At 55.4% G+C, this 14703-nt stretch overlaps 1 protein-coding gene across 3 annotated transcripts in view; it reads right to left on the bottom strand.

Moving 5' to 3' along the window:
* NDRG1 (N-myc downstream regulated 1) overlaps positions 1–13649 on the bottom strand; it is a 60416-nt gene extending 46767 nt beyond the window's left edge. For all 3 annotated transcript variants that reach the window (XM_088022747.1, XM_028105533.2, XM_028105535.2), the window contains exons 1-2: positions 13533–13649; positions 995–1075 (exon numbers count right to left, since the gene is read on the bottom strand). In XM_088022747.1, the coding sequence (XP_087878873.1) occupies positions 995–1057 (63 nt within the window). In that variant the 5' untranslated portion in view covers positions 1058–1075; positions 13533–13649. The remainder of the gene's footprint in view (positions 1–994; positions 1076–13532) is intronic.
* Between the last annotated feature and the right edge of the window lie 1054 nt (positions 13650–14703).

Raw genomic sequence — 14703 nt, 5'->3', positions numbered from 1 at the left:
CTGTAACGGTAGAGCTGAGTGGTTGCCGTGCAGAGCCTGAGATATTTACTGTCTGGCTCGTTATAGGAAACATTTGCAGACCCCCAAGGCAGGACGGTAACAAGGAGTCTGCAGCTTCCCCTGGGCCTGGCTTCTAATCCTCCTTGTGCCACTGATCTGAATGAACTGGGGTGATTCCCTTCTCATCACAGACCACTGTCTGCATCTGCAAAATGGGGCTAGAGGAGGTGACCTCACACATTCGTAATGAAAAGTCCACAAAATAATGGACCTAAGACACAGCAGCCACATGCCCAGTCATAAAAGAACCAAAGGAACAGGCCGTTCACCAAAGGCAGCTCGCCTGGATTTGGCTCCCTGCCTCACACTTTATTAACTATGTGATGGAGGACAAATGAACTTCCCGAGACTCCCCTTTCCCTTCTGTAAAATGGGAAGGATCATAGAACCTAGCATCTAGCCAATCACAGTCTCATCCTGTCGGTTAGCCCGAGATAACCATGCAATTCCGCCCAGTGGCAGGCATGCGAGACGGGCTTCGTGCATGTTCGTTATTCTTTTTGAAAGCCTTTAGTTGGCCTTAGCATAACCACTTTTGAGCCTGAGCCTGAGCCTTGTTATTTTTAAAAAGATGTATCATCACACGCGGTTATATCCTCAGTAAGAAGGAGGAGGTGAAGATAGTTTAGAACGCAACGTCAACTGTGCAATCGTAAAGGCTCTTCCAGCCCAGGAGGGACCGTGCCAGCCCCAGCTGGAGGACACAGGCTGCCGTTTCCAACAGGGAGGCCCCCTTGACATGAAACGTTTGACTACAAGGACAAGGTACCCCTTGTCCTCCTGCAGTCCTGGTCACTAGGAAGCAGCGGACATGTGCAAGTGTGTATGCATGCGTGCGTGCATGCACACACGTGTGTGTTTGTATTATACACCCACGGATGCCCACGTACGAGCGCGCACGTGAGAGGAGGTAGCCAGGAGTGTCTCCACTCACCTCTCCTTTCTCCACCAAAGGCTTCACCTCAGCGAGGTCCACATCCTGCAGCTCCCGAGACATGTCCCTGCTGTCACCTGCCTGCAAAGGAACAAAGCTGTGGGTCAGCACTTCTCGCTGAGAGATGTTGCCCAAAGGAAGCAAATCCGAGGCCAGGGAATAAGCCCCGCTCTGCCCGGCGGCTCGTACCTCCCACACAGCACATGGCAGTCGCAGGCCCCCCCAGCCCCCCGCCCCATGCCACTCCGGCATCGGGGGGCGAGAAGGGAGATTTCCTGGAACAGGAAACCAAGGCCCAGGGACACAACTACCTTTCTGATGAAACGGACGGATTAAGATTCAAACCCAGCTCCTCGCACGCAGGGCCCAGGCCCAACGGCCACACCCAGGACGTTTCTCGCGGCATTTTTTGCATTTAAATTATGACTGGCATGCAATATGACATTCGTTTCAGGAGAGTGACTGGATGTTTTCATACATTATGGAATGATCGTGACGGCAGCATCGCCGATGCTGCTATCGAAAATGTAGGCAGTTAGCTCTTTGATGTTGGTCTAAGCGGTATTTTGGGGTGTCTCCACAGGCGAGGGCAACAAAAGCAAAAATTAACAACTAGGACTACATCTTGTTGCATTTTAGGAGACCCACATCACTGATCCTGAAGTCAGGCAGCCCCCAGGCTGACAACCAAAAGGGGGTGGAGAGTCACAGGAGGCTCCCCGTATGCAGGCTGGGCACGAGCTTCATCCACGAAGTAGTCCTAACAGGGGGCTGGACCACACAGACACCACCACGCCCACCGGTGTGCAGAGCTCTCTGCTACGTGCTGGCGACGACAGGGCCAGGCCAGGGAATACCTCAAGCTCAAGGGGTCTACGGGACTCGACATTCAGAGGGATTTTGAAAGAAAGAGGGCTTTCAAGGCAGCAGGGGGTGGGCAAGAGGGTGTGCGAGAGCAAGGTCGGGGAGGCAGAGGGTGAGGGGATGGAAGGTCAGAGCAGTGACGGGCAGGCAGGATGGGAGAGTAGGGCTGGCGGGCAGGGGAAGCGGGGTGAGAACAGGATGGGAAGCGGGGCTGGGTGAGCAGAGCGGGCCAGAGAAGGTCCTGCTTGGCTCTAACAGGGGCAGGTGCAAAAGGATCAGGAGGTGACCCCTGCAGAGCTTGGCAGGAGCAGTTCTGGACACAAGTCAGCTCCGCAGGGAGCAAGCTCCGGGCGGTGCCATGTACTGAGCCTCCTTCTGGGAACTCTGGAAGCAGGCGTTGTAAGCATTTATTCTTAGGACCTGATAATCAAGCTGGAAGAATGAAGTGCCCACCAACACCAGAGGGAGGCGCGAAGAACCCAGAAGGTGGGTTAAGTGCTGCGGGCAGAGGTGGCAGAAGGTGGCAGAAGGTGGGAGAAGGTGGGAGGCGTACGTGGCAGAGGGGAGTCAGGGGACCCGCAGGTCACAGATGCAGACCTTCGGGACCAGGAAATTTGGAGAAACACAGCCTGACTAAAGCCCTCGCACTGCTACTCTCCAGGGTGGGATCCTGGCCCCGAGTTGCCCGACACTCCAAGAGACAGAAGGGCCAGAGAGCGAAAGCCTGTTGAAAGTCCAGCCCGGGGCTCCTCTGAAGACCCAGATCTTAGAACCCCCGAGAATCCGCATTGCGAAGCACCTCTGAGAGGCCTGCCAGCAACAGAGCCGGGGCCACCCTGAACCCAGCCCCTGTGCCAACACATGGCATTCTGTGGGCAGATCCCCTGGGATGCTCTGGTCTGGGGCCCCGGCATGATTCTCCCCAGTCGACAGCCAGCCCCACAAGAATGCCTTTATGCAGCCTTTGGAGTCTACGCTCGAGAACATTCTGAAAACAAAGTCGGTTTTCTATTTGTGAGCATTCCTGGGTAGCTGCCAGCTCGGAGGCAGGAGGCATGAAAAGCAGAGGTCTGTCGGCCTTGCTAATTCAGCATGTTCATGGTCCCGAGACCCTGGCCCGTGGGACACCTCGCCTACACAGCCTAAGGAGCCTTCCAGAAGCCCAGGGCTCTGGCAACGCCACCCTTCATGCTGAGTGTAAGGGCTTCCCATTCCAGGGGCTCCTACAGGCAGGGCAGCCCCACCTGTGGACTCCCCAGGACAGGGAGCCTGCCTGTCTTGTTCCCACCGCTGGACCACAACTCGCTTGCCGAATACGTAACAGGTTTGATGCAGCTTAATAGCAATGTTTGTGTTTAAATTCACTATCAAATCATCACTACAGCACAAGAGTGAAAGGACTTTAAACAAGTCTACATGTACACAGACTCAGGTGCGCACCGGAGTTCAGCCCGGTGTGGTTCGTGGCTTCCCGATGCCGGGATCACATCAGAATCTCAGCCTCCACCAGCCCCCTCATTGGCCTTCAGAACAAAGAGACTGATCTCAGCCTTCACGGGTTCCTAAACGTGCTCCTGGGGAAGCCTCTTTGCCCCACCCCTCCTTGTCAGTCCTACAACTCAGCTTCCCAGCCCACACGAGGCAGCAGGTCGAAAACTGGCCGGTCTCTCTTAAATATCAAATACTTGAGAATCACTGCTTTTTTTGGAGTCCTTGGGGGCCATGGGAGGCTCAGGTGAGGCCACTAAGAACCAACACAGTGATTCTCCAGACAAATGGGTGATTCCGTCCCCCAGAGGACATGTAGCAATGTCTGGAGATGTTTTCGATGGTCATGACTGGGAGACGCTGCTGGTATCTCGTGGCTGGGGGTCAGGCACACTGCTCATCATCCTACACGCACAGGACGGCCCCTGCAGCACAATTATCTGGCCTCAGCTGTTAATAGCACCCAGGCTGAGACACCCTGGTCTAGACCAAGAAACATCCATAAGGGCTCTGGGGACTCTGAGATCTGCAGGGAGATTTGGATAAAGCAGAGGAAGCTTCTGTACTATGTGTCCCCGGGGAGAGTGGAGTTGCTGTGGATCCAGGGCGGCGTGTGGCTAGTAACTGCAAACTTTTCAGGGCACCTCCATGTGGGTCACTGCCCTGCACTAACCAAGGCCGCCCAAACCTGGGCTGCCGAGGTGCTCCCTGCACCTTGAGCACCCCCACTGCCCCAGACCGCTGGTGCTCAGCCTGCCAGGGGCAGGAAGACAGCTGATTGCTTCCAACCCAATTCTGCTGACTTGGGCCAGCCCAGGGCCAGCCCTCGCCCTGTTCTCCTTTGCTTGAATCAGAAAACCTTGCATACTTTTATTTTAGAACCTGTTTGTCTAAAAGAAATCTAATAAGGAAGCTCAGTATAGAAAAACAGATTTACGGGGAAAAAAAAAAAAAAAGCTGGCGTGCTTTGGGTGATGCCAGGGAAAGGGCCCGGCAGCTCCCAGCAGCCCCCATCACGGGCCCCTACCACCCCATGCCTCCATGCCCACCCTCAAACACCTTCTGAGTCCCAGGATAGCAGGCTTTGAAACAGTGATTCATTCAGAGATTACTTCCTGTACTAGGTTCTCGTGAGCCCAGCACCAAGCGAAGTGTGACAGTTCTCGTAACAGTTTTGCCGACAAGGCCCTACTATGTGACAAGTCCGGGGCACGATCACGGACAGACAGAGCTTTGGCCTACCGAGCTCGCAGTCCTGCACACCCACTAGGCCATCGTGGCTGCCCGTCTCCCCACGAGGCCATGCTCTCCTGGACTCACAGGGTCCCACACACCCCCCCCAACCACTGCCACCACCACCATCATTTTGCCAAGGAGGAGGCTGCAGCCCCAGGGCTGGAGGGACAGGCCTGAAATGGCACAGAGCCAGCCGCAGATGAAGTGGCCAGGATGGAGAGGCCTCTGATGCTCACAATTACCGCTTCACCACACTTTTCCTTAAAAAGTTTTTTTCTACAGGTTTCAAATCCATAGCAACAAGGCCCTATGGCCCATTTCAAGGAAGCAGGCAATTTCCTTAGCCAGGAGGGAGGCATGGGTGGGGGGTGACCTGGTTTGGCGTGCTCTGGTTAGTGCCCCTGCCCCCCCCCGACCAGGCACCACTTGCCACACAGGGCCCACACTCTGGGGGTCACTCCTCTCCGGCTACCCGAGGTCCCACTTGGTTCAGCAGGTTCTCTCCCTGGGCTTGAGACCGAAGGCTGAATGCCCACCCCTGCCCCTCTCCGCCACCTCCGGGAAAGTCCCAATGCAGAACATCAGATCACAAAGGGCCAAGGTGACCTTTTAGTGGACACAGTGACAGGGCAAGGACACACAGGGCACAGTAGGTGGGAGCCCAGGTGTCCAACCTCCAGCCCTCTGGGCCCACCTGGCATGACGATGGGTGTGCCGTATCTGCCCACCATGTCTCCAAGAAGCACAGACAGAAGTTCCTCTAGACACGCAATCAGTCAGAGTTAAGACCCCAATCAGGGCTGAAAACCGGGCTCTGGGTCACCACACCAGCTACCAGACCAGTTCACAGCACCACCTCCTCCTCTCCCACCAGCTCTCCCCCGAAGGAATTTTGAGGAAACCCATGGCAGAAACGTGGATGGTCACCAGGAGCTGGGGGAAGACTGGGGGGTCAGACCTGAGCATCAACATTTATTAGCTCTGCAATCCCTACCAAGTTCTCTAGCCTCGTAGCCTTAGTTTGCTCATCTGTGAAATGGGTACAACTCCTGCTCCCAGCAAGCAGCGTGGCTTAAAGACTAGAGCACAGAATCTGGCAAGTCCCCCTGCCTTAGCCACTAGGGATACATCCCAAGACGCCCAGCGGATGCCTGGAACCGAGATAGTACCAAACACTACACACAGCCATTTTTTCCTATATACACATACCTGGGATAAAGGCACAGTGAGAGATGAACAACAATAACTCATAATAAACTAGAGCAATTCTAACAATATACTGTAACAAAAGCTATGTGACTGTGGTCCCCTCTTCTCTCAAAGTATCCTACTGTGCTGTGCTCACCCTGCTTGGCAGGACGGGAAGTGACATGCCCATGTGACCAGATGGACCGAGCGAAACGACGCAGGCATGTGTCATGGCAGTAGGCTACTGTCGACCTTCTGACGACATGTCAGAGGGAAGGTCATCTGCTTGTGGACCTTAGTTGATCGTGGGGAGCTTAAACTGTGGATAAGGGGGTAGCTGCTTAAGAAATCAGTGCATTTTCCTTTCCTGGTAGCCTCAGAGACCTAGGGACATCTGTGAGGACAACAGCCTGTGTTTTATATGCCATGAGTCCCAGAGTCCGCCCAGCAAGGAAGGGGGAGGTCACAGAAGTTGAGCAAGTGCCACGTGGCTTTCCAGCAATCAGACCCAATGCACCGTCATGGGGGTCTTCCTTGCATTAGCAACGTCAGTCAATGAGTAACGAAGGCCTGAGGGGAGCTGGGCAAATACCTTTCCAGTTCAGTAGACCCAGGAGACAGTCAGCAATTAGTTGGACCTCCTGGGTTCCTCGGGAAGCCAAGACTGGCATTTGCCCAGAGAAGGGAAGACCATGACCCCGAGGATCTGGGAGGGCAGTGGGCAGAGGTATGTTAGGCAATATGGGGCCCCCGGAAAATTGTTAACCAGTCACGGGGACCAGGAAGGGACACTCAGAGCCTGTCACTCTCAAAAGCCCTGATGGAGCAGCAGCCCTGGCCGAGGAGTCAGGGTATGGAAAGCCTGCCGCTCTGCTGCCACAGGACTTTGACCGAGCCATTCACCCCCTCCCTGGGGGCCTCGGCTTCCCCACCTGCAAGATAGGCTGCACGCGCGCTACGGACATCACATGGTCAATGAGAAACTTGGGGCCGAGGGGAGCCCAGGTGGGAACATGATATACCCAAAGACAAAAGGGTCCTGCCCATCTCCATCCTGCCTGGATCCGCCCAGCCCAGCACAAGTGGTCACGGACAAGAGCACCAGAACGACGTCTTCGGTGTTCACTGGACTCCGAATTCCATTACTTCCTCTGAGCTTCTCAGGCCCCAGAGGCAGGCACCACTGTGATCACCATGTGACAGACAGGGAAACTGGAGCACGGAGCAGTGAAGAAATGTGCCCCAAGTCACCAAAGCATCAAGCGAGCCCAGGTTCAAGCAACCTTAAAGGAGAAAGTTGACCGTGACATCAGCTGGGTCTACATATACACACATGCTGTGTGCCTACCCGCCGTCCAGGTGGGGCGTTCTAAGGATGAGCCACCTGTGACCGGGAGCCTTTCCAGTGTGAGTCAGCTGAGGGAGTCCTGTGCTTCTCCTCCACCTGGCACAGTCCCACAGGGCCGCCAGGAGTTAGGCCCAGGCTCTGGACAGAATCCGCATCCTAGACTCTCCCACTCTCCCTCATAATGCCCAGAAAAGCTTTGTTTTTAGCTCTCGCACAAAGCGCCTTCCTTCCTTTTTAAGTAGGCTCCACGCCCAGTAAGGCACCCAATGTAGGCCTGGAACTCATCACCCTGAGATCAAGACCGGAGCCGAGATCAAGAGTCAGACACTTAACTGAGCCACCCAGGCACCCCAAGGTGCCTTCCTGATACAGCAGTTTCGGTACTTTGAAAAAGTCTTCCCTGCCTTGTTCTGTTTGCTCCTCACGGAGGTCCCTGGCAGAAGGTGGGTATTATCACCCCAGCTTACAGATGGGTAACCTGAGGCTCAAAAGCAAAGGCCCACATGACTTCCAAAAGGCCGAGACCCACTCCTTCAACATGGGTACAAGTGTGGCGAGCAGGGGCGGGCACATGGCAGCCTCCTGGTTGCCTTCAGTAAAGCAGAGGAAGAGGCAGACCAGGAGGCATTGTTGACAAGCTTGCATCGATTGTGATTGTCAGCAACTGGCCCAGATTTTGTCCCCTCCATAACACGCCCGGTTTCAAAGCCACATGAAAGTGGTGTTCTTTCCAGCACACTGGGCTCTTTATAGAACAGAATGGAAAAGGGGGGAGCACAGGGGTGGAAATCAATGTGTGCCGCCACTGTTTTGGCATAGCATCTTCCCCGGATACTGCAATCCCCGAAGGTTCCGGAACAGCCCCATGTCTGCATGAACCTCAAGGAAAGCAGACTTGGGGTATGCCCTGGATACCCCGGGCTTACGGTGGATAAATGCTTTGTTTTCTCTTTTGCCAAGGCGATTGTGATGTCAAGCTACAAGGCACTTCATGGGTTCTCTTGCTGTCTTCTAGACCTTTTGAAACTCAAGGCTCTGGGGAGGGTGAAGAGGTTGGTGGTCTTAACTCTCCATGTTTTTCTTATGTAATCAGACAATATGGAAGATCCTACTGGTCCTTCAAGAAAGTTCCCCAGTTTAGGGGAATGGAAGTCAAGAACAGGGCTCTCAAAATCAATAAAATGGTACAAATACCATGCAGAGGGGACAACCAGACTAGAAATTCCTGGAAGGCCCCCTTCCTGCTTTGCATGGAGCCTGAACCTCAGCAGCATTCAAGGAATTGCTTGATGCCAGAAGAACGAAAAAGGAAATCTTCCAAAAGAAGGCAAACCTTGGCTACATTCATTCTCTGGATACAAGGCCAGAGCTGAAATGGGACCACCTGTGTTAACCAGAACACAGAACTAGCCAGGGGGTCCGGGACACAGAGCAGGAAGAGACAAGGGTTGCCAATCCATCACCATCCGCGTCCTCTCTGCAACACCACCAGGGGATCTTCCTGAACGTTGTCAGTGGAGTCTTGGCAGCCTGATCCATTTGTTTGGCAGAGAGAAGACTGTCTGAGGGGTCAGGCAGAATAACGGGAAGTCCAAAGGAGGACACTGATGGGTTTCAAGGATCTTTCCGCAAATCTGCAGGACAAGCATGAGCGCTGTCCTGGATGGTCTGTAAAATAATTTGTTGAAAGCCCACAAACAGAGCCATGGTTAGCATAGGACATGGAAATAGATTCTTCCTACAAAACCCTTTGTCCCAGAGATGGGATGATTGACACACTGACAGATCCTTGCCCAAAATGGACTCGCTGTTTCCGCAATCTGGATGGCCTTCCAATCTCTCCTACACAAGATGGCCCAAGTTATTTCCTTCGTAAATGGACGATTTCTTCTGACCAACATTAATCGAGTGCCTACTAAGCGCCAAGTCCTCAGGTCTACAGGGAAAGGTAAGTGGAGACTCAGCCCAGAATGATCCAAGGAAGGCACCCACCCCCGCACGCCAGCCTGGAGGGGAAAGCCAGGGAGGGCTTTCCGGAGAGAAGTGGTCAGTTCAGTGCTTGGAAAGGAGAGAGAGGAGGCCAGGGTTCCCAGCTGGGAGTCCTCAGAACTGCATACCTCTGAAGCTCATACCCACATGTGGGTGGGGCCCAGAGAGCTGCAGAGAATCTTCTCAAAGCCAAGGGAGTGGAGCTGGGATTGAGATGGGGAACAAGATGGAGCTCTGGTCGCCATCTACCCCTTCGAGCAGAGCTGCACATGTTTGTAAAATTCACACTTGTACTGAGGTTTCCATGGATTTAAGAGAAGAAAAACTATAAAATAAAAGATGAACTCCTCAACAGGCCATTCAAGGTCCCCAGACGCTAACGAGTCTCATCTCCTACCACCTCGGCTGGAGGAACATCGTTGGACTGGAAAAGCACAGACACAGAGCCTGTGCAGAATTTCCCTGAGGGGAGCTCATCTCATCTCTCAGGACATCCACCTCCAACAAGCCTGGGCTGGCGTGGCAGGAGGCCAAAAGGGTATTAGGGAACTCACCTCCGCCTCAGCAGCACACACCGCCTTCCGTCCATCTCTTGTCTCCAAATGGAAGGAGAGAGAACAAGTAGAAAGGCAGGCCTGGGACTAGACTGGGATCAGGGAGGTAGGAAGGGCCGCATGAAATGAATCCAGGAAACCAAGTTCATGCTTCAAAGACAGGTCCAGAAGGGTCTGGGGAGCCCTGAAGGTTGACACTGGAGGGAAAAGGTCCAGGGTGGCCCACCTGGAACAGGACCCCACTCACTTGATTCTAGACAAGCAAGTCACCTGCCCTGCCTCAGTTTGCTGACCTGAGAAATGGCAAGAATGTCTCCTATCTCAACTGAATGAGGTGACGAGCTGACACCACAAGGCACCTTAGCCAGGTAAGAGCTGCTTATGGAGCACCAGGGTGTGGTAACACAGGAGTATGGGATACTCTGGCCTCTCCTCTCCTTTCCCTCCCCACAATCATTCTGGAGCAGATGTCCTCAACTCCCTACCCCTAATCCAGCCTAGGGAGCTCCGAAATGGTGCAGATTCCTGGCCCCTCCCAGACCTACTGGGCCTGTAAATCTGCATTTCTAACAAGGTTCTCATGACATTTTTATGCAGTCTGCGTAAGCTTAGTTCTTTTGGAATAACTTCAAGAAGCAAAACACAAAGTTCGGCCCCTGCAGGCACTTTCACTGGCATGGGTAAGCTTAGGACAAAAGTCCTGGACACTGACTACCAAGGAAATGCCTTGAAAAATGGAATTTGTGGGAATCATTGACAGCAAACACCTACATGGTGTTCCCATGTGCCAGGCACTGTTCTCTGCTCTTTCCATGATTAATTCAGTTAATATTTACATGTTCCCATGAGACAGTGTCTGTTATTCCCATTTTACCAGAGAGGAAGCTGAGGCACGGAGCTCCTGATCACATCTCTGGACTTTTCATTCTAGCTTTTTCTGGTCACCCCAACATGCCCTCATGAGAAGGAACAAAGGTTTGGGTGTCTGCCTCTCTGGGTTCAAAGACTGGCTCTCCCACCTTTAGCCATGTGGCCACGAGAAAGTCTCTTCAATTCTCTCAGCCTCATTTTTCCCATCTATTCAATGGAGCCAATAAGGATCAGGCAGAGCTCTGGCCAGGATGACAGGGGGAGAGGGGATGCAGCAGCTGACTAGGAGGGAAAGTGTCCTGCCCCTCCCTGCCCCCTCCCAGCCTGAGTCAGGCCTCCTCCCAGAGTCTTAGATGCTGACTCATCATCCTGGCTTCCTCTTGGAGGCACAGGGACTTTGAGTCACGCCTTGGATGGGATTCTCTGGAGTTGGGTCCCAAGGAAGAAGTACAGCTTCAGGCCACCAAAAAAACACAATGCGACCTTTCTTCCCCATCCATGCCAAGACAAGCTCAGGCCAGGACATTTCAGTGAGCCTGGTGGGGAGCCCCCAGCTCTGTTCAGATCTAAGGTCCAACCTGGAGGGGGCAGCCAGAATCCAGTCAACCGCCCTCAGCAGGGCTGCAGCCCTTGCTCACTGGACTAATTCTGCTAAGTTCTCAAGAACACCTGATTGACACTAAATAAATAAATAATCACCACATTCTGCCTGGAAAGTTTCCTCACCAAGAAAACTCACTGAAGACCCAATGTCTGTTTGCCCCTCTCACAGCAGAGGGGCAACAATCAAGACCAAGAACCCCTTTCACCAGCTTCAGTCCCAACCAGAGGGATCTGGAGGGCCAAGTTCCAGCTCTGGTTCAGCCTTGGCAAGTCACACCCTGTCTCTGGGCCTCAGTTTCCCTCTGTAAAATGGGAAGACGTTGTATCAGGAACATGTGTGAATTTTTAATTCCATCCCAAATTATCAGACCAACTGTTAGTAACCCTGGATTTGCTTATTGCTCCAGGAGATCCCCAGAGGGGGAGGGAAGACCCCAACAGGAGCTGGAAGGTCTCCCTGGAAAGCCCAATCAAACACCACCATCCTGAAGGTCAACTCTGCCTGCTCCAGACTCCACCCAAGAGATTACCGGGGAATGAGGTAGAGGGAAGGAGCCATTCAATTCATCCAATGCATGTATTTGAACTCCTCTCAAGTGCCAGGCCCTGGGCCAGGTACCAGGTTACGGGGCGCAGCAAGGAAAGCCTTCCTTCTCACACTCTTGTGGGGGACAAGGTCCCACAAAATCACTTCCGGATGACCTCTACCTCCCCCTACCCTGGACCCCGACTCCTGTACCACACCAGCACTTACCCCTTCACCTGCATTTCTCCCCCTGAATGGGAGAGTCCCTTGAAGGCGGGGGCTAGGGTTTGCACTCTCTGTGCCTTGCTTATTTCAATTCACATTTGTGAAAGTCAGTAAAGACTCCCACTTTTCGGTGCAGGAGGCGGGGCTGGTGGGCTTGCCTTCAAACTGCATTTTCATAGCAAGAGCACAGTTTGTTATTTCAACACTTGGTTCATTTGAGGTGGCTGAGAACATTAAGTATGGCTGATGGACATTATGAAGAGAATAAAGCTCTCCTGCGTGGCCAGGGGCTGAACTCCCTTTCAATCTTCAACCTTTTCCCAGTAACTTAAAGGAAGCAAAGGAACTGACGTGCCCAGGACATCTGTGAAGAAGGCCTGAGCCTGAACCTTCCCCAACCAGGATTTCTCTCCCCCACTGGCTGCTAGGCACCTCCCCCTTCCCAGCCACAGAAGGGTGCTGCCCCTGACCCACAGGGACATCTGACAGCAGAGGGGACAGAAGGGAGAGAGTGGCTGGGAGGGGGTGGGCGGTGAAGGAAAAGATCCACTAAATCCCAGCTTCAGCCACTAAAGTGACAGAGGGGGTGACAGCGCATTTCCCCCAGCCCACCACTCTCCACACGCCCTGCCCTCCCCGCCCCAGGGAGAATCAGAGACCTCTGATCTCCAGGAACAGCAGAGCAATTCCACTGTTCTTCCCCCAGGAGGGCAGGAGAGGCGGGTCCCGGAGGCAGGGAGACGAGCGGGGGAGGTGGGCGGAGGTGAAAATGACGCCACTCGCAGTCCTGGCCAGCGCTGGGACGTCACTTGCCCACACGACCCCTCTGGACCAGGCCACCTCTTCGGGCGCCGCCACAGCGCCAACCCCGGGCCACCTCAGGGGGTGCACCCTGCCCAGCGGCGCTGGCAGACAGTGGCTCCCGCGCATTTGGCACGCACTGTGACACACTCGGACCCTCCCCCGGCAGCACACGCGCGCGCGCGCGCGCGCACACACACACACACACACACACACACACACACACACACACACCACCCTGGCTTCGAGGCGGAATCGGCCCCCGCCCCTCAGATGCACATCGGTTCAGGGCTCAGTCTGGAAACCAGACACACCCACGCCCCTTTCTCCAGCCTCAGCTCGCCGCTCTCCCCTACCCACCTCCTTTCTACACACGCACGCTCAAACCCTCCTAACCCAGACACCCCACTCCGAGGATACACCCCACCCCGACACACACGCGCGCGCGCGCGCGCGCACACACACACACACACGCACACACCGCACTCTCCCAGGCCCCCCTCCGGCTCCCACTTCCAGTGCGCTCTCAGGCCTGCGGCGCCAGCTGAGTCTCCGGGGTGGCGTTGGGAAGCGCGACGAAGGTGTTCCTTGGCCGGCTCTCCACCCCTCCCCGAAACCCAAGATCCCACTTTCCCAGCTGGGGAAAGGTGAGCGGGGACCTTTTTTTCCTCCTCTTCGTTCACCGAAACCCCCCCATTCCAGCGGCGGCCGCGCCCCCAAAGCCCCTCCTTGCGCCCGCGCCGCAGGGTAGCCACGCATTTGCAGCTCTGGGGGTCACAAAGCCGCAGCAGCACCCCCGGGCGATCGAGCCCTCCCCGCCCGGCACGAGGAGGGAGTCGGGCTTACCTAAGGTATAGAGAGGAAGGCAAAAGGAGCCGGAGCTTGGCCGGAGGCGCGGCAGCCAGCGGGCGCGGAAGAGAGCAGCGAGGACGGCCGTGCGTTCTGCAGCCTGAGCTAGGAGCCCGGGGAGGTTTGTTTATGCCCGGGCGGCTGGCGACTTTATAGGCGCCGCGGCCCCGCCCCGCGCTCGCCCCGCCCCGGCCTTCCGGAACCGCACACCGCGGGGACACACCCCTTGCCGCTCCCTCCTCCCGGGCGCGGTTCCCGCTCGCGCCAGTGCGTCGGGCCCTGCCGGGCCGGGGCAGAGCGCGCTGGGCGCCCGCCGGAGCCGCCGCCTGTTGCGCAAGCCCTGGTAGGGGCGCGGCGGGGAGGGGCCTCCGGGCTCCGGCTGCGGTTTGGCTGGGCGGTCGGCTCCCTCGCCCGGAAGGCCAAGGCCTCCGCGTGTGCAGTGGGCGCGTGTGCCCTGCGGATGCGTCCGTGTGCTCGCGCGTGGGCATGTGCGCGCTCGTGCGTGTGCATGTGCCGTGTGTCACTGTGTGACCTAAGGGCCCCATCTCGGTCTCAGAGTTTATTGAGTCCCGTCACGCCACGCCCTGACATCCCTTGTGGGCGACTCCCTACTTCCTCCAAGTCTCAAGATCTTAGCTCCGGAGCCCCACTGAACTGCCTTCTCGCGGCTGCGTCCTTAGCTTCCCCAGGAGCAACTCCCAGCGATTCTCACTCCATGCCCCTTTCTTGTTGCATCATCTCTCCGCTGAAGTCCTTGCTCCCACCGAATCTTGTCCATCTTGTTCACCCCATCCGCCCGCCCCTCTCCTCCCCAGTTCCAAGCCCACCAGTGCTAGTCCTTTCCCTCACTCCCGAGGCCTTCTCCCCTTCCCCCAGAGCCCTGGCTGGGAGGAGCCTCACGCCTTAGTCTGCAGCCTCCCAGAACTTGTCAGAGCACACTTTCCACACTTAGCTGCCCTTCTCTGCTGCCTTGTTTTTGTTTAAAGATGACCTCCGTGTTCTCAACCCACACTGCGTATTAGAATTCCCAGGGGAACTTTTTTTTTTCTTTTAATAAAGGTGCATACCAGGGCTCCACCCTAGGCCAGTTTTATCAGAACCTCAGGGAGTGCAGAGGAGGAATTGGGGTGTTTTAAAAGCTCTCTAGGTGGTTCAAATGTGCAGCCAG

This window comes from Eumetopias jubatus, unplaced genomic scaffold (assembly GCF_037043125.1).
Source record: "Eumetopias jubatus isolate StellerSeaLion01/CBP00866 unplaced genomic scaffold, mEumJub1_p1.0 scaffold_4, whole genome shotgun sequence".
Classification (NCBI taxonomy): domain Eukaryota; kingdom Metazoa; phylum Chordata; class Mammalia; order Carnivora; family Otariidae; genus Eumetopias; species Eumetopias jubatus.
The sequence above is the reverse complement of the archived record's forward strand: the minus strand, read 5'-3'. Positions and strand labels throughout refer to the sequence as shown.